Source organism: Sprattus sprattus, assembly GCF_963457725.1.
Source record: "Sprattus sprattus genome assembly, chromosome: 2".
Taxonomy (NCBI): domain Eukaryota; kingdom Metazoa; phylum Chordata; class Actinopteri; order Clupeiformes; family Clupeidae; genus Sprattus; species Sprattus sprattus.
In genome coordinates this window covers 39,010,654-39,028,267 of record NC_137921.1, presented here as the reverse complement: position 1 = coordinate 39,028,267, position 17,614 = coordinate 39,010,654, and the positions used below count along the sequence as shown (strand labels likewise).

The 17,614-nt window shown below is 54.9% G+C and overlaps 1 protein-coding gene across 1 annotated transcript in view; it reads right to left on the bottom strand.

The window, feature by feature from the left end:
• Positions 1 to 178: 178 nt before the first annotated feature.
• dspb (desmoplakin b) overlaps positions 179 to 17,614 on the bottom strand; it is a gene marked incomplete at its 5' end in the record, with an annotated part of 28,093 nt that continues 10,657 nt past the window's right edge. Inside the window, 14 exons of the mRNA XM_080832621.1 lie at positions 179 to 3,765; positions 9,565 to 9,876; positions 10,765 to 12,093; positions 12,289 to 12,387; positions 12,609 to 12,716; positions 12,818 to 12,901; positions 13,010 to 13,172; positions 13,499 to 13,698; positions 14,041 to 14,179; positions 14,437 to 14,615; positions 14,795 to 15,114; positions 16,227 to 16,413; positions 16,908 to 17,034; positions 17,308 to 17,462. Coding sequence (XP_080688747.1) covers positions 853 to 3,765; positions 9,565 to 9,876; positions 10,765 to 12,093; positions 12,289 to 12,387; positions 12,609 to 12,716; positions 12,818 to 12,901; positions 13,010 to 13,172; positions 13,499 to 13,698; positions 14,041 to 14,179; positions 14,437 to 14,615; positions 14,795 to 15,114; positions 16,227 to 16,413; positions 16,908 to 17,034; positions 17,308 to 17,462 — 6,315 coding nt within the window. The 3' untranslated portion in view covers positions 179 to 852. The remainder of the gene's footprint in view (positions 3,766 to 9,564; positions 9,877 to 10,764; positions 12,094 to 12,288; positions 12,388 to 12,608; positions 12,717 to 12,817; positions 12,902 to 13,009; positions 13,173 to 13,498; positions 13,699 to 14,040; positions 14,180 to 14,436; positions 14,616 to 14,794; positions 15,115 to 16,226; positions 16,414 to 16,907; positions 17,035 to 17,307; positions 17,463 to 17,614) is intronic.

The window sequence follows — 17,614 nt, the reverse complement described above, 5'->3', positions numbered from 1 at the left end:
TGTAAATGTCTAAAAGTGAAAAGTAACTAAAGTAAATGGCATAGTTAACATGCACTGCCATGAGGTTATTGCAGGAAGAGAGATGAACACAATCAGCACCAGAGTTCTTCACCAGCCCAAATAATGCATTGCACTCATCATCGTCCTAATCAGACATAGGACACCTAAATGTTCCCAAGCACACACCCACACAGTTCACTGCAAACACAGTGTTGGAAAAAAGGTGAATAGAGATTTATACCATGAACAATACTGGATTTCTCTCATATCAGGTTACTGCAGATAGACACTGAACGAGGCCCCACACTCCCATTCACCACATGCTGACCTCCTCCAGCTAACACACTGGGTAACCAGGCGCCTGTGTGCAGAAGATCATGACCCATAATATAATATACTGAAGCAAATGTAGAAGTGCACTTTACCATTGTGTTAAAGGCCACAATGCTTTGGCCGAGACTGGCTGTTAATTACAGTTAGGCTAGCAGTTTAAATAGGCTCTAACCAAATAAGGCCAACAATGTGAAATTCCCCCTGCCCATTACATTACACACATTTTCATTTTGTAAGGCCTCATGGTGTGTGTGTGTGTGTGTATGTGTGTGCAGGGCAGTGAATTTGTTTATTTGTTCATATGAGTGCTTATGGTTGCACTAAACCTCTCTAATATGTGTGTAATGTGTGTGTATGTGCATTTGCATACATTATTAATCCGAATGTGTGATAATGATGTGTGTGTGTCTGTGTGTGTGTGCGTGAATGCAGGTAAATCTATATCAGTCCCAGGATTTTGCGATGGAACTTCTGCATAGTTTGCTGTTGACTTTATTTAACTCAAAATCACCACAATTTTCAGGGGCCACTCGTATAGGAGCTGGAGCTGTAACTAAAGCTGGTGTATATGGATGAAGAGGAAGGGAGGTCAACGCTGTTCCTGCGTGACCCTGAGCGTGACCCTGAGCACGATCCTGTGAGTGACCCCGACCTTGACCCTGGGTTGGAGGTGGTGTGCGCAGCAGGGAGCATCATGATGCCAGTGGTCTCCTCCAGCAGGCAGTGCTCCAAGGCCTCGACGTAGGACAGCTTAAGGCTGGAGCGCGGGCAGGTGAGGCAGCGGGTGTGCTGCCGTGTGTCGGCCAGCTTCCGGGCGGATCGGGCGTTCACCCAGCCCTGGGCCTGCGCCTCCTCCAGGCTCCGTCGGCACCCCTCCTGCGGGTCCCACAGGCCTCCCGTGGCCTGCTGAAACTCCATGAAGCGATTGCCGGCCTCGTGCGGCAGCCACCGCTCCTTCACGGCCTCTGGCACCGAGAGGCGGCGCCCACCCTGGCTGGGCTCGTTAAAGCCCACGTAGGCCTTCTGTGCGGGGCGAAGGCGGGTGGCCATGTCCGTATCGACAAGGCCCATGCGCTGGGCTTCCTGCAGGGAAAGACGGCGGCCAGACTTGGGGCACACCAGGCCGCCAGTGCACGCCTGGGCCTCCAGGAGGCGCTGCCCTGTGAAGTTATCCACCAGGCGGCGGCTCATGGCCTCGGTCACACTCACCTTCTCCAGATTGTGGGAGTCAAAGATGGCCCCCACCGGGTTTCGCTCACCCGTGGTCGCTACGGGTGACGCCAGGTTGACAGACATGCTGGTGACGCGACCAAGGCTACTGGGGGAAAGTGGGGCCTGCTCTCTGGATATGGAGCCACTACTACTGCTACTGCTGATGATGACTGAGGACGTCGCCACGCTTTGAGATTTGACGCATGTTTTGGAGGAAGTATGAGGAGAGGTGGAAGTGGCAGATGCCGAGGCAGCAGAGGCAGCGGAGGCACCAGATGACTTTGCTGTGTGGCTAGAGGAGGATGTGGAGGCAGCTGAAGACCTGGTGCCAGAGGAGTCGGAGGAGGTGGAGGTCTGTGTGGAGGCCTTCAAACCAGGTGTTGACTTGAGGTTCTTTGTGCCTTTAGAGATAATTTCCATTAGCTGCGCTAGAGTTAGACTCCCAGCACGGTACTGATCCAGCTGAGCCTGTCTGACTACGCCCTGCTTAAGCAGCTCCTGCACGTCATACTCCACGCCCTGGGTCCGGTCCATGATGACCAGCCTCTTGGAGCCGTCCGCAGCCGTGATGGTGATCTCCTCCCACTCGCACTCCTGCAGCGAGAGCTCCACAAACGTCTCGTAGTCAATGAGCTTCGCCTCATACGCTTGCTTAACAGTCATCTCACGGCCACTGTCGGGGTCGACGATCACCACCCTCCTCTTCCTAACTGTGTTCTTCTGGCTGGTGGGCACAGTGGCAGGCAGAAGGAGCTGCCCAGTCTTCGGGTCCTTGCTACAGCGCTGCATCAGCTGGGTGTAGCTGAGCTTCGCTTGACTGTTGTTGGTGTCTATGAAGCCCCCGTTGGCACCCCCTTGAACCTCAAGTGTCTCGCGGAGGTCCTGGGTCAGCAGGCCGCGCCGGACGGCTGTATCTGGGGGGATGCGGATGCTCAGCCAGGGGTCGACAATGCCGCCGCTGCCCAGCTGAGCCCCCAACAGACGTAGACCATAGCTCCTCTCCACCAACCCACACTGCAGGGCCTGCGACAGGCTGAGCACGGGCTCACCTCCAGGCTGGCTGTAGCCAGTCAAAGCCTTTTCAGCTTTGAGCAGAGCCTCTTTAAACTCGGCCCCTACAAGTCCCTTGCTGTGAGCTTCCTGTACTGTAAAACCATGGCCCTCACGCGGGTCCATGATGAATCCGCATGCAGTCTGACCCTCCAGTAGCTCCAGGGCCACTTCTTTACTCAGCAGCCCCGCTTGCAGGGCCTCGTGCAGTGTGAGGCTGCGTCCACTCGGCTGCTCCTGCACACCTGCAATGCAGCCGCACTCGCGCAGGTAGGCACGCAGACGCAGCTTGATGTCATCTAGGCTCAGACGGCCGTTCAGTAGATGCTCCAGGTCCTCGGGCTCCAGCAGACCTACACCTACCAGTTCCCACACGGGAACATCAGCTCTGAGACCAGGCACAGTCAGCACTGCCTTTGGAGGCGGCAGCAACAGCAGGCCAGTGGAGGGGTCGGTGGTGCACATCTCTTGCAGTGTGGTGTAGGTGCAAGGGCGCTGGGTGAGCGGGTCCAGGTAGGAAGTGGGTTTCGTGTTCAGGCTGGTGTACATCTCCACGTCCAATAGGCTGCGGTCCGTGGCCAAGTCCCGCGGGAGGAGGACGCTGAGGTTTGGGTCCAGCACGCCCCCTACTGCCTCCTGGGCCTGCAGCAGCTGCAGGGTCACGACCTCATCCCTCAGTCCCCGTCTGTAAGCCTGACCCACTCCGAGGCGCTTGTTGGTCCCTGGGTCACGTATGCCCAAGCAAGCAGACTCAGCTTCCAGCAGACGATCACGTGAGCAACGCGGCACCATCCCAGAGGCCTGTCCTTCGTCAACGCGCCTTCGCCGATGGGGGTCGGAGGGGTCAATCAGCCCACCTGTGGCTGCCTGGGCCTCTAGCAGACGTAGAGCGCTCTCGCGCGACAGTAGCGTCTGCTTGAGGGCCTCTGCCAGGGTCATCTTGCCCTTTGGTCCTGCTGCCATCCCTGCGATGACCCTCGCTCCGCGCAGCACGGGCTGCAGCTGGGCATCCACTTCGTTCACACTGCACTCGTCCTTCAGCAGCTGGTCGAGCGTCGGCTGCCCAAGCAGGCCACAGTCACGCAGCTGTTTGGCACTGACTTGAGCACACATGCCCTGGAACATCAGGGAGGAGGGGTCGCGGAGAGGGCGCAAGGCAGGCAGAAGCAACTGCCCAGTCTTCGGGTCCTTGCTACAGCGCTGCATCAGCTGGGTGTAGCTGAGCTTCGCATGACTGTTGTTGGTGTCTATGAAGCCCCCGTTGGCACCCCCTTGAACCTCAAGTGTCTCGTGGAGGACCTGGGTCAGCAGGCCGCGCTGGATAGCTGTATCTGGGGGGACGCGGATGCTCAGCCATGGGTCGACAATGCCGCCGCTGCCCAGCTGAGCCCCCAACAGACGTAGACCATAGCTCCTCTCCACCAACCCACACTGCAGGGCCTGCGACAGGCTGAGCACGGGCTCACCTCCAGGCTGGCTGTAGCCAGTCACAGCCTTTTCAGCTTTGAGCAGAGCCTCTTTAAACTCGTCCCCTACAAGTCCCTTGCTGTGAGCTTCCTGTACTGTAAAACCATGGCCCTCACGTGGGTTCATGACGAATCCGCATGCAGTCTGACCCTCCAGGAGCTCAAGGGCCACTTCTTTACTCAGCAGCCCCGCTTGCAGGGCCTCGTGCAGTGTGAGGCTGCGTCCACTCGGCTGCTCCTGCACACCTGCAATGCAGCCGCACTCGCGCAGGTAGGCGCGCAGACGCAGCTTGATGTCCTCTAGGCTCAGACGGCCGGTCAGCAGATGCTCCAGGTCCTCGGGCTCCAGCAGACCTACACCTACCAGTTCCCACACGGGAACATCAGCTCTGAGACCAGGCACAGTCAGCACTGCCTTTGGAGGCGGCAGCAACAGCAGGCCAGTGGAGGGGTCGGTGGTGCACATCTCTTGCAGTGTGGAGTAGGTGCAAGGGCGCTGGGTGAGCGGGTCCAGGTAGGAAGTGGGTTTCATGTTCAGGCTGGTGTACATCTCCACGTCCAATAGGCTGCGGTCCTTGGCCAAGTCCCGCGGGAGGAGGACGCTGAGGTTTGGGTCCAGCACGCCCCCTACTGCCTCCTGGGCCTGCAGCAGCTGCAGGGTCACGACCTCATCCCTCAGTCCCCGTCTGTAAGCCTGACCCACTCCGAGGCGCTTGTTGGTCCCTGGGTCACGTATGCCCAAGCAAGCAGACTCAGCTTCCAGCAGACGATCACGTGAGCAACGCGGCACCATCCCAGAGGCCTGTCCTTCGTCAACGCGCCTTCGCCGATGGGGGTCGGAGGGGTCAATCAGCCCACCTGTGGCTGCCTGGGCCTCTAGCAGACGTAGAGCGCTCTCGCGCGACAGTAGCTTCTGCTTGAGGGCCTCTGCCAGGGTCATCTTGCCCTTTGGTCCTGCTGCCATCCCTGCAATGACCCTCGCTCCGCGCAGCACGGGCTGCAGCTGGGCATCCACTTCGTCCACACTGCACTCGTCCTTCAGCAGCTGGTCGAGCGTCGGCTGACCAAGCAGGCCACAGTCACGCAGCTGTTGGGCACTGACCTGAGCGCACACTCCCTGGAACATCAGGGTGGAGGGGTCGCGGAGAGGGCGCAAGGAAGGCAGAAGCAACTGCCCAGTCTCCGGGTCCTTGCTACAGCGCTGCATCAGCTTGGTGTAGCTGAGCTTCACCTGACTGTTGTTAGGGTCTATGAAGTCCCCGTTGGCACCCCCTTGAACCTCAAGTGTCTCGCGGAGGACCTGGGTCAGCAGGCCGCGCTGGACGGTTGTATCTGGGGGGATGCGGATGCTCAGCCAGGGGTCGACAATGCCGCCGCTGCCCAGCTGAGCCCCCAACAGACGTAGACCATAGCTCCTCTCCACCAACCCACACTGCAGGGCCTGCGACAGGCTGAGCACGGGCTCACCTCCAGGCTGGCTGTAGCCAGTCACAGCCTTTTCAGCTTTGAGCAGGGCCTCTTTAAACTCGGCCCCTACAAGTCCCTTGCTGTGAGCTTCCTGTACTGTAAAACCATGGCCCTCACGTGGGTCCATGACGAATCCGCATGCAGTCTGACCCTCCAGGAGCTCCAGGGCCACTTCTTTACTCAGCAGCCCCGCTTGCAGGGCCTCTTGCAGCGTCAGGCTGCGTCCACTCGGCTGCTCCTGCACACCTGCAATGCAGCCGCACTCGCGCAGGTAGGCGCGCAGACGCAGCTTGATGTCCTCTAGGCTCAAACGGCCGTTCAGCAGATGCTCCAGGTCCTCGGGCTCCAGCAGACCTACACCTACCAGTTCCCACACGGGAACATCAGCTCTGAGACCAGGCACAGTCAGCACTGCCTTTGGAGGCGGCAGCAACAGCAGGCCAGTGGAGGGGTCGGTGGTGCACATCTCTTGCAGTGTGGAGTAGGTGCAAGGGCGCTGGGTGAGCGGGTCCAGGTAGGAAGTGGGTTTCATGTTCAGGCTGGTGTACATCTCCACGTCCAATAGGCTGCGGTCGGTTGCCAAGTCCCGTGGGAGGAGGACGCTGAGGTTTGGGTCCAGCACGCCCCCTACTGCCTCCTGGGCCTGCAGCAGCTGCAGGGTCACGACCTCATCCCTCAGTCCCCGTCTGTAAGCCTGACCCACTCCGAGGCGCTTGTTGGTCCCTGGGTCACGTATGCCCAAGCAAGCAGACTCAGCTTCCAGCAGACGATCACGTGAGCAACGCGGCACCATCCCAGAGGCCTGTCCTTCGTCCACGCGCCTTCGCAGATGGGGGTCGGAGGGGTCAATCAGCCCACCCGTGGCTGCCTGGGCCTCTAGCAGACGTAGAGCGCTCTCGCGCGACAGTAGCTTCTGCTTGAGGGCCTCTGCCAGGGTCATCTTGCCCTTTGGTCCTGCTGCCATCCCTGCGATGACCCTCGCTCCACGCAGCACGGGCTGCAGCTGGGCATCCACTTCTTCCACACTGCACTCGTCCTTCAGCAGCTGGTCGAGCGTCGGCTGACCAAGCAGGCCACAGTCACGCAGCTGTTGGGCACTGACCTGAGCGCACACTCCCTGGAACATCAGGGTGGAGGGGTCGCGGAGAGGGCGCAAGGAAGGCAGAAGCAACTGCCCAGTCTCCGGGTCCTTGCTACAGCGCTGCATCAGCTTGGTGTAGCTGAGATTCACCTGACTGTTGTTAGGGTCTATGAAGTCCCCGTTGGCACCCCCTTGAACCTCAAGTGTCTCGCGGAGGACCTGGGTCAGCAGGCCGCGCTGGACGGCTGTATCTGGGGGGATGCGGATGCTCAGCCAGGGGTCGACAATGCCGCCGCTGCCCAGCTGAGCCCCCAACAGACGTAGACCATAGCTCCTCTCCACCAACCCACGCTGCAGGGCCTGCGACAGGCTGAGCACAGGCTCATCCCCAGGCTGGCTGTAGCCAGTCACAGCCTTTTCAGCTTTGAGCAGGGCCTCTTTAAACTCTGCCCCTACGAGTCCCTTGCTGTGAGCTTCCTGTACTGTAAAACCATGGCCCTCACGTGGGTCGATGACGAATCCACATGCAGTCTGACCCTCCAGGAGCTCCAGGGCCACTTCTTTACTCAGCAGCCCTGCTTGCAGGGCCTCTTGCAGCGTCAGGCTGCGTCCACTCGGCTGCTCCTGCACACCTGCAATGCAGCCGCACTCGCGCAGGTAGGCGCGCAGACGCAGCTTGATGTCCTCTAGGCTCAGACGGCCGTTCAGTAGATGCTCCAGGTCCTCGGGCTCCAGCAGACCTACACCTACCAGTTCCCACACGGGAACATCAGCTCTGAGACCAGGCACAGTCAGCACTGCCTTTGGAGGCGGCAGCAACAGCAGGCCGGTGGAGGGGTCGGTGGTGCACATCTCTTGCAGTGTGGAGTAGGTGCAAGGGCGCTGGGTGAGCGGGTCCAGGTAGGAAGTGGGTTTCATGTTCAGGGTGGTGTACATCTCCACGTCCAATAGGCTGCGGTCGGTTGCCAAGTCCCGTGGGAGGAGGACGCTGAGGTTTGGGTCCAGCACGCCCCCTACTGCCTCCTGGGCCTGCAGCAGCTGCAGGGTCACGACCTCATCCCTCAGTCCCCGTCTGTAAGCCTGACCCACTCCCAGGCGCTTGTTGGTCCCTGGGTCACGTATGCCCAAGCAGGCAGACTGAGCTTCCAGCAGACGATCACGTGAGCAACGCGGCAACATCCCAGAGGCCTGTCCTTCGTCCACGCGCCTTCGCCGATGGGGGTCGGAGGGGTCAATCAGCCCACCCGTGGCTGCCTGGGCCTCTAGCAGACGTAGAGCGCTCTCGCGCGACAGTAGCTTCTGCTTGAGGGCCTCTGCCAGGGTCATCTTGCCCTTTGGTCCTGCTGCCATCCCTGCGATGACCCTCGCTCCGCGCAGCGCGGGTTGCAGCTGGGCATCCACTTCGTCCACACTGCACTCGTCCTTCAGCAGCTGGTCGAGCGTCGGCTGCCCAAGCAGGCCACAGTCACGCAGCTGTTGGGCACTGACCTGAGCGCACACTCCCTGGAACATCAGGGTGGAGGGGTCGCGGAGAGGGCGCAAGGAAGGCAGAAGCAACTGCCCAGTCTTCGGGTCCTTGCTACAGCGCTGCATCAGCTGGCTGTAGCTGAGCTTCACCTGACTGTTGTTAGGGTCTATGAAGTCCCCGTTGGCACCCCCTTGAACCTCAAGTGTCTCGCGGAGGACCTGGGTCAGCAGGCCGCGCTGGACGGCTGTATCTGGGGGGATGCGGATGCTCAGCCAGGGGTCGACAATGCCGCCGCTGCCCAGCTGAGCCCCCAACAGACGTAGACCATAGCTCCTCTCCACCAACCCACGCTGCAGGGCCTGCGACAGGCTGAGCACAGGCTCACCCCCAGGCTGGCTGTAGCCAGTCACAGCCTTTTCAGCTTTGAGCAGGGCCTCTTTAAACTCTGCCCCTACGAGTCCCTTGCTGTGAGCTTCCTGTACTGTAAAACCATGGCCCTCACGTGGGTCGATGACGAATCCACATGCGGTCTGACCCTCCAGGAGCTCCAGGGCCACTTCTTTACTCAGCAGCCCTGCTTGCAGGGCCTCTTGCAGCGTCAGGCTGCGTCCACTCGGCTGCTCCTGCACACCTGCAATGCAGCCGCACTCGCGCAGGTAGGCGCGCAGACGCAGCTTGATGTCATCTAGGCTCAGACGGCCGTTCAGCAGATGCTCCAGGTCCTCGGGCTCTAGCAGACCTACACCTACCAGTTCCCACACGGGTACATCAGCTCTGAGACCAGGCACAGTCAGCACTGCCTTTGGAGGCGGCAGCAACAGCAGGCCGGTGGAGGGGTCGGTGGTGCACATCTCTTGCAGTGTGGTGTAGGTGCAAGGGCGCTGGGTGAGCGGGTCCAGGTAGGAAGTGGGTTTCATGTTCAGGGTGGTGTACATCTCTACGTCCAATAGGCTGCGGTCCGTGGCCAAGTCCCTCGAGAGGAAGACGCTGAGGTTTGGGTCCAGCACGCCCCCTACTGCCTCCTGGGCCTGCAGCAGCTGCAGGGTCACAACCTCATCCCTCAGTCCCCGTCTGTAAGCCTGACCCACTCCTAGGCGCTTGTTGGTCCCTGGGTCACGTATGCCCAAGCAAGCAGACTCGGCTTCCAGCAGACGATCAAGTGAGCAACGCGGCACCAGCCCAGAGGCCTGTCCTTCGTCCACGCGCCTTCGCCGATGGGGGTCGGAGGGGTCAATCAGCCCACCTGTGGCTGCCTGGGCCTCTAGCAGACGTAGAGCGCTCTCGCGCGACAGTAGCTTCTGCTTGAGGGCCTCTGCCAGGGTCATCTTGCCCTTTGGTCCTGCTGCCATCCCTGCGATGACCCTCGCTCCACGCAGCGCTGGCTGCAGCTGGGCATCCACTTCGTTCACACTGCGCTCGTCTTTCAGCAGCTGGTCGAGCGTCGGCTGCCGAAGCAGGCCACAGTCACGCAGCTGTTGGGCACTGACTTGAGCACACACGCCCTGGAACATCAAGGTGGAAGGGTCGTGGAGAGGCCTTTCCTCCATCTTCTTGATGCGCAGCAGGAGCTCGCTTCTCTCCACCTGCCCACGCTTGGTCTCCGCCTCACGGGTGGCCAGCTCTCGCTTGAGGGTCTCTAGCTGCTGCTGGAGCTTCTGGTGCAGCCTCTGTGCCTCCTCCAGAGAGGCACGCAGGCGCTTCAGCTCCTCCTCCAGCTCCTTCAGGCGTCTCTCCAGGGCCTCCCGCTTGGCCCGGACCTCAGCGCACTCATTCTCAGACCGCTGCAGCTCCGCAGATGTCTATTAAGGTAAGAGGGAGTGAGGAGAGAGCAAGAGGAAAAGGAGCAATGAGACAAAATTTAGATCATGGGATGGGACAAAAAACATGATCTCTTTAATTCTCTGTCATCATGTTCACCATCCGCAGAGTATTCTAAAGAGAATGAAGAACAGTCAGTGATACCAACAAAAGACACAAACATTTTAGCAGACCTGAAGGCATGCAAGTACCTGTGAAAGAAACTGTTGTATCAAGTAGATGGTCATTTGGACTGAATTATCACGGAACCAACCCCTACACATTCATTTCATGTCATTTCATGACATTACAAGCAGTATTTTCCAATGACAGTTCAAAGGCCTGAGCTACTTAAGTTTAAGGTGACCTTGGTATTAATATGAAGACAAAAGCGGCAGTGCCATAAGACACTCTAATAGTGCTATAGTACTATAGGACTTCTGACCCCTGCTCTCTGCAGGTCTGGGACCTAGCAAACGCTTACATCAGATCCTCGCATACCCACTCTACATTTCACAGGGTTGTGTTGTGAGCTACAGACTCAGCTGGAACATTCTACCAAGCGCCTGCATGCCAGAATATAGTGCTGAGTGTGCACTGCACGTCATAGCCCAACGTGCTAATTAAAAAGCCATCACTTTTAGCCATGAGGCAAGAGTTACTCTGTGCCTTGAGGTTGAGACAGTCACTGACAGTCACACCACACCCAGTGGCTGACAATAAGATGTCATGACCTATAATAGATAAGTCAGAGTTTCAGGGATGAAAACCACTGCACAAAATCAAGCTAGTAAATCAATCCATTAGCAGGCTCGCATTGGTATGTGTAAATCTGCTTGCCCATGAAACCAAACGCTCACATTGGCCTGTATGACTCTGGTTGTACATACCACACTGACTTGCTTCCGCAGCCTCTCAACCTCCTCTCTGAGTTTGTCTCGCTCCACCGAGTTCTCCTTGAGGAGGCGCTGCTGCTCCTGGCAGAGCTTCTGGTTGTTCTGCATCTGCAGTGTGAGTGCGCTGATCTGGGCCTCCTGCTCCTGCTCCCAGCCCTTCCTCATCTCTCCTTGCTGTATGCGCAAGGCCCTGACCTCCTCTTCCAGTTGCAGGCGCTCTTTGGTGAGCTCCTCTGTGAGGACCTGGAGGCGCTGGATCTCTGCCAGCCTCTCGTTCAGCAGCCGGGCCTTCTCCTCCAGGATGCGCTGGAGATCTTCGAGTCGCTGGTTCTCGTCTTTGGTTCGCGCCTCCTTTTGGGTGAGCTGCAGCCTGAGTGCCCTCAGCTCCTCTTGCAAGGTGTCTGCCAGCTCCGAGGAGATGATCTGCTCCCTCTGCAGGCGTTCTAGGTCCTCGTGGCGGGCCCTCGCCTCATCCCAGGCCTGTTTGAGCTCGGCGGCAGCCTCCTCCTGGCTCCTCTGCAGGGCGGTGAGTGTGGCGGTGTACTCCTGCACCGTCAGGGTGCTCTGCTCCAGCTGTGCCTCCACACGCCGCCGCTTGCCTTGCTCCTCCTGGGCCGCTTTCTTCTGCTGCTGCATTTCCTCCTCAACCTTCCTGCGGCGCTCCTGCTCTTCAGCCAGAGCCTGCCGCAGCCTCTGTGCCTCGTCTTGCACCTCATTGCTCCTTGCCTGCTGATGCTCCTGCTCCTCCCTCTGCTGCTGTAGGAGGAGCACATTGGTCTGGGTGACGCTGATGCGTGACTCGTAACTTTCCTGCACCTCCTTGAGGTCTGAGCTGTGTCGCTCCTGCGCCTCCCTCAGCTCTCGCTCTGCCTCCTGGGCTCTTTGCGCCTCTTCCTGGAGCTTGACCCGCAGGCGTTGCGCCTCCCTGTCCCTGTCTGCCATGCTGTTCTCCAGCTCCATCCGGGTCTTCCTGGCCTCCTCCAGCTTTCGCTTGCTCCTCTGTGCCTCCTCATCCAGCTCCTCCTGCAGCCCGCCGTAGCGCTCGTCTGCCAGCCGTCGCAGGCGTGCCTCCTCCTCCAGCCGGAGCTCCAGGGACTGCAACTGGGCCAGCAGCTCATTCAGGTGGTCCTGGGAGGAGCCTAGGAGGGTCTGACTTCTCTTGGACTCCTCCATGGAGAGGAGCTGGTCCTGGGAGCGCATCAGCTCCTCCTCACGTATCCTGTTGGCCTCCTGAAGGTGCTGGCTCTCATCGGCACGTGACGCTAGCTCCTCCCTCAGTCTGATTAGCTCCTCCTCAAAGAGTTCGATCCGAGTGCCACGAAGCTGGGGGAGGGGGTCACAGGAAAGGTCACAAAGGATTTTGAGGTCATGTAGCATTTTGTGTGTGGGGGGGCACGTGTGTGTGTGTGTGTGTGTGTGTGTGTGTGTGTGTGTGTGTGTGTGTGTGTGTGTGTGTGTGTGTGTGTGTGTGTGTGTGTGTGTGTGTGTGTGTGTATGTCTTTTTGTGTGGATTGGTACCTTCAGTTCCTCCAGGTTCTTCAGCATATATCCCAGGTGTTTGTAGTAGTCAGACGAGCTGGTGAGCAGCTCCATGTAGCGTATCTGCAGGGTGGAAACCTGACAGGGAAGGAAAAGAAAAAACCTAAGACAAGGGCTGCGTCCTGGGTGTTCTTCCTGCTGAAAATTAGACATTGAGACAACACCTCCCATATGACACCATGACTGGGTACTTCCTGTAAAACTGTAAATGAATTGTTTCTAAGGGTGGGAAAGAGTGTGTGTGTGTGTGTGTATGTGTGTGAGAGAGAGAGACAGTGGACGTGTATCAGCACGTGTACCTCCTGTGTGACCGTGAGTGATGGGGACTGGAGTAGGGTTCTCTTAATGGGGATGTTCAGTAGAGTCTCCAGGCCTGCACTGTAGGAGGCCAGCTGCAGCTCATAGTCCTGTGGAAACACAGACACACATTGACATACTTATTGTCACAGTCCACAATACTGTCTCAAACTCAAATACTGCATTTGCAGACACATTACGTGTCTTATACCTTGATGGCATTGACCAGGTTGTCAGCGTCCCTCTGCACACATTCCACAGACTCTCTCTTCCCCACAATCTTAGAATTCAGCTCCTTTTGTCAGACAAACACACAGACAATGATTAAACACAAACTATCAAACGCTGACACATTAATCACAGTGAGCAGAGAACTGCGAAGAGCGACTGGCGGTTGTTTCACCTTCTGCTTGCTGTGGTGCTTTGTCAGGACGGCGATGTCGTCCGTCTTGGTGGCGCGCATGGTGTCAAGACGCTGTCTGGTGTCGTCTATCCAGTCACTTAGGCCAGAGCTTGACTTCAGGTACCGCTGAAGCAGAACCAGGTAGGAGTCCAGATCCATCACCCTAGGGAGGAGGTAGAGGAAAATATTTAGGCATACCCCACAAAAATGAACGGATACATACACCGATAGTCAGATAGTATTGAAGGAGAACTGAAGGAGACTGATTCTGCTGGAGTTGGATATCTGAGAGAGATAGGACTCTTAGAAGTACGACATGTGATTAAGGAATGGGTTAAGAGAGAGAGAGAGAGAGAGAGAGAGAGAGAGAGAGGGAGACATAGTGATGATGATACGTAGAGAGGACAGAGGTTCAGATACATGGCTGATGGTAGAGGGCTATGATGAGAGTCGGAGTGATGAAGCCACAGAGAGAGAGGAGTGTCTTGCCTGGTGTTTATCTGGTTCCTGATACGGAGCCAGCGGTCTGAGAGCTGCCCAACCAGCTCGGCATGTTGGCACAGTTCGATGTCACACTTGTGGAAAGCATGGTCCACCTGGTCATTCAGCTGCTGGGCTTTTGTGAGCTGTGCTTCCATGGCACTCAACACTGAGTGCTCAACCTTCTCCCGAAGCTCTGCCTGCATGGCCTGAACATCAAGACAATAATAAATCACTTAACACAATATAACACACACGCAAATTACATAGATGACATGGCATGACACAAATAACAACATATAATATAAAGGCCTATAATTATTAGTAAAGATTATCAGATCGCAATGTAAGCACAGCTGTTCAGACTTTTGCACCTTTGCCATTTACAATCGAATGACTATTACGCATCAAAACATCAAAATACTAACACACACAGCATTAAATGTAATGCTTTTACTCTAAATTACACACCATATTAAAACAGCCTTCCTGTAACCTGGATGTGATGTTACAACAACATTAAAGTGGTGGTTTGGTGCTGGAGGTGTTACCTGCAGGGCTCTGCTGTCCTCCTGAACAATGGAGGGCTCCAGGCTGGTGGTCTCTCTCTCCGTCAGGCGGGCCTCGTACACCTTCACTATATCCTCCACCTGCTGCTCCAGCTGCTGCAGGGAACACACCGCCCCACACCTGAGCAGAGGGGGGAACCAAAGAGAGGTATAGAGTGAATGAGATGAAAGTTGGAAGAGAGAGGGACAGGAAGAGAGAGAGTGAGGAACAGGGGAATATAGATAGGGAGATATTCATGCTGAGTATCTAATTTAGACACGAAGAGTAAGACTTCTGAGTGAGTCAGTGTGTGTGTGTGTGTGTGTGTGTGTGTGTGTGTGTGTGTGTGTGTGTGTGTGTTTGTGTGTTATGTATGCTGTACGCAAGTGCATGTATACCTCTCAAGATAGGCTTTGGAGAATCCCTCCAGCAGGCTGATTCGCTGATTGATGTGGCCCAGCTCAGAGCGAAGGAACTGGGCTTTGTCTGCGTCAGATATCCCCTGCAACTGCTGGAGGATCAGCTGCTTCAAGCGTTCGTACTCTGCTCGCACCCCGTCTATCTCGCGCTGCACTCCCTACACACACACACACACAATTATACATATACATGCGCAAGCACATCATATAGGTAAAGTGTGTCAAAAGATAACATCATGAGTATCAGAATTTGGAAACATAATTGAGAGTGTATGTGCATATGAAGTATACACATATGCATGTATGGTTCCCTAGCTGTGTGTGTTTGGGTGTGTACCTGCAGTTGTGTGAGGTGTGCACTGCATGTCTTTCCCACTGGAATGTGCAGGTACTGGGTGAGTTGGGACTCTGCCCCCTCCAGCCTCAGTCGGAGGGCACTCAGATCACTCAGAAGGGTAGAGCTGACAGAGATCACAACCTTTGACTGCACAGGCTTCTTCACTTCCTTTCTTACTTCCTTTATCACTTCCTGCTTTACAACCTTGACTTCCTGCTTCCTAACACTCTGCTGCTGCTGTTGTAGATGCTGCTGTTGTTGTTGTTGTTGTTGTTGTTGTTGTTGTTGATGTTGCTGCTGTTGTTGCTGCTGCTGTGCACCTAAGGAGGAAAGATTAACAAAATTTCAACAGATTCAACTAGTCAGTCAACATCAATCAACCATTTAGGAAAGCCAAATATCTTAAATGGCAAGCTCTCAAGTAGTAATTTAGTGTAATTAAGAGACAAGAAAAGCCATTTTTGTCTCAGGAGTTGAAAGATGAAACTAAAATAAATGAAGGGATTATTATAACCCCCGAGGAATTATTCTTTACACATTAGACACACATTTTCTAAAACATACAAAGGCATCCACACACCTATCTGATTTGATGTGTGCTGCACAGTGTCTTCAGTTCAAAAGAAAGAAAGCAACCTTGAGAGACTGCAAAGTTTGGCGAGATCGAGGCCACAATTTCAGTCATGAAGTTCATAAAGGCCTATGGGAAGGCTGCTCTCTCTTACCTTCACAGCTAATTTCTCTACAGTACAAATAGCCTTTCATGCTGAATATTTAAAGGACAAAAAAAGTTCATTTGTAAAAAATTGATTATAGATTACAGATAATTACATGTTGGTACCATGGTTGGGATTAATTCAGTTTTGTAACAATTGAGGGTTCACAGCACCTGTATGTGTTTTGGTGTGTAGGGGGAGGGGGATTAGGGGAGGTAGAAAGCCATCATACTTCACTGTGTTTCATCTGAGGAATGCTACTCATTTACAGTGAAAATTACAGGTTTAAACCCTTACACTCGTCTTTCAAAGGCAGAATGGCTCCAGTCAGCTAGCTTGATGGATATGTGTGTGTACAGTAAGGTTTACTTTAGCAGGCTTTGAGCAATGTGAAGTGTTCCATCTGTATGAATCCTGTTTCCCACTCTGTAGGCTACATTTCACAAAGGGCCGTGTGTGTTTTCTTGTGTCCGTGTGTATGCATACCTATATGAAGTCACTGTAAACAAGTAGTTGTGTGGATTCAAAGCCATAGTCTGTGTGTGTGTGTGTGTGTGTGTGTGTGTGTGTGTGTGTGTGTGTGTGTGTGTGTGTGTGTGTGTGTGTGTGTGTGTGTGTGTGTGTGTGTGTGTGTGTGTGTGTGTGTGTGTGTGTGTGTGTGTGTGTGTGTGTGCGCGCGTGTGTGTGTGTGAGTAAGCATACATGTGTGTACTCACTGTAAGCTGGTAGCTCTGTGACCAGTGTGTCGTAATGCTGCTGGGCGTTTGTGTACTGAGACTCGATGCTCCTCTTGTCATCGTCGACGAACATCTGCGACCCTAGACAGTGCTGGCGGAACTCCTGGTAGTGCCTCTCCAGGCTCATTATGATTTTCTGGTACTCCTCTGGTCTCATCTGATACAGCTGTACACACACACGTACACATACACACACACACACACACACACACACACACACACACACACACACACACACACACACACACACAAACACACACACACACACACACACAGGCATTAAGACGTGACACAGTCCTATTTTAAGTTTATTGCTTTAGCTTATTCATGAGACCAGTTTGTGGTCTACCAAAAACAATGATAAGTAAACCGGTCTACTTAAACAAACAAGTATGATGCTTAATCATTTAACTATCTGACCTATTAGTATTACTATTAAATGTCTGCTTTATGCTTAACTGAGTAATTCAAAGCCATTGAGAGACAGAGAGGATATGTGCTTAAGCATTTGAGAGTATGGGCAGATATCTAAGGATAAAGGTGAACATCTAAGCAGATAATTTGAATGATTATCAGCTTAAGCCAACACAGCACCACACCACAGCGGAGCTACATGTGTATGATCACAGGTGCCACAGGAAGCAGATGCAGATGAGTTACCATGGTGATGGTGAGGCTCCTAATGCGGCTGATGTCCTGGATGCAGTACTGCCAGGAGATAAGGCTCTTGATGTTGATGTAGAACTGATTCCACAGGGACTGGATCGCCTCATAGTACTGCTCGTTCCTGTAAGTTAGCAAAGAAAGTGTGCATACAAGTGTGTTTTTATCCGTGTGTGCTAGCCTTATAAGCAAACAAGCCCAGAGTTGTGTGAAGAATTGGCCTCTTCATCTGTGTGCTTGTGTACAAACTGTGTCTGCATTTGTGTGCATATACGTATTTCCCATATGTGTGTGTGTGTGTGTGTGTGTTTGTGTGTGTTTATGTGTGTTGTTGTGTGTATGTGTGTATATGTGTGCGTAAGTGAGCGAGTGATGTGTTTGAGTATGCATGTCTTACTTGCTGGCCAGGCTGATGCTGAGAGGGTTTGGTGGCGGCACCAGCAGACAGACGGAGGGCACGGTCATGTTCAGCCCTCCTGGTCCAGTCACACACCACTTACTCCGCTGGGAGTTGTCCTTCAGAATGGCCTCGTCGCCCTTACGGATCACCGTCTATATATTCACACACACACACACACACACACACACACACACACACACACACACACACACACACACACACACACACACACACACACACACACACACACACACATTCAAATACACACAGACACATATGAACACACAAACATATGTAGTCATAC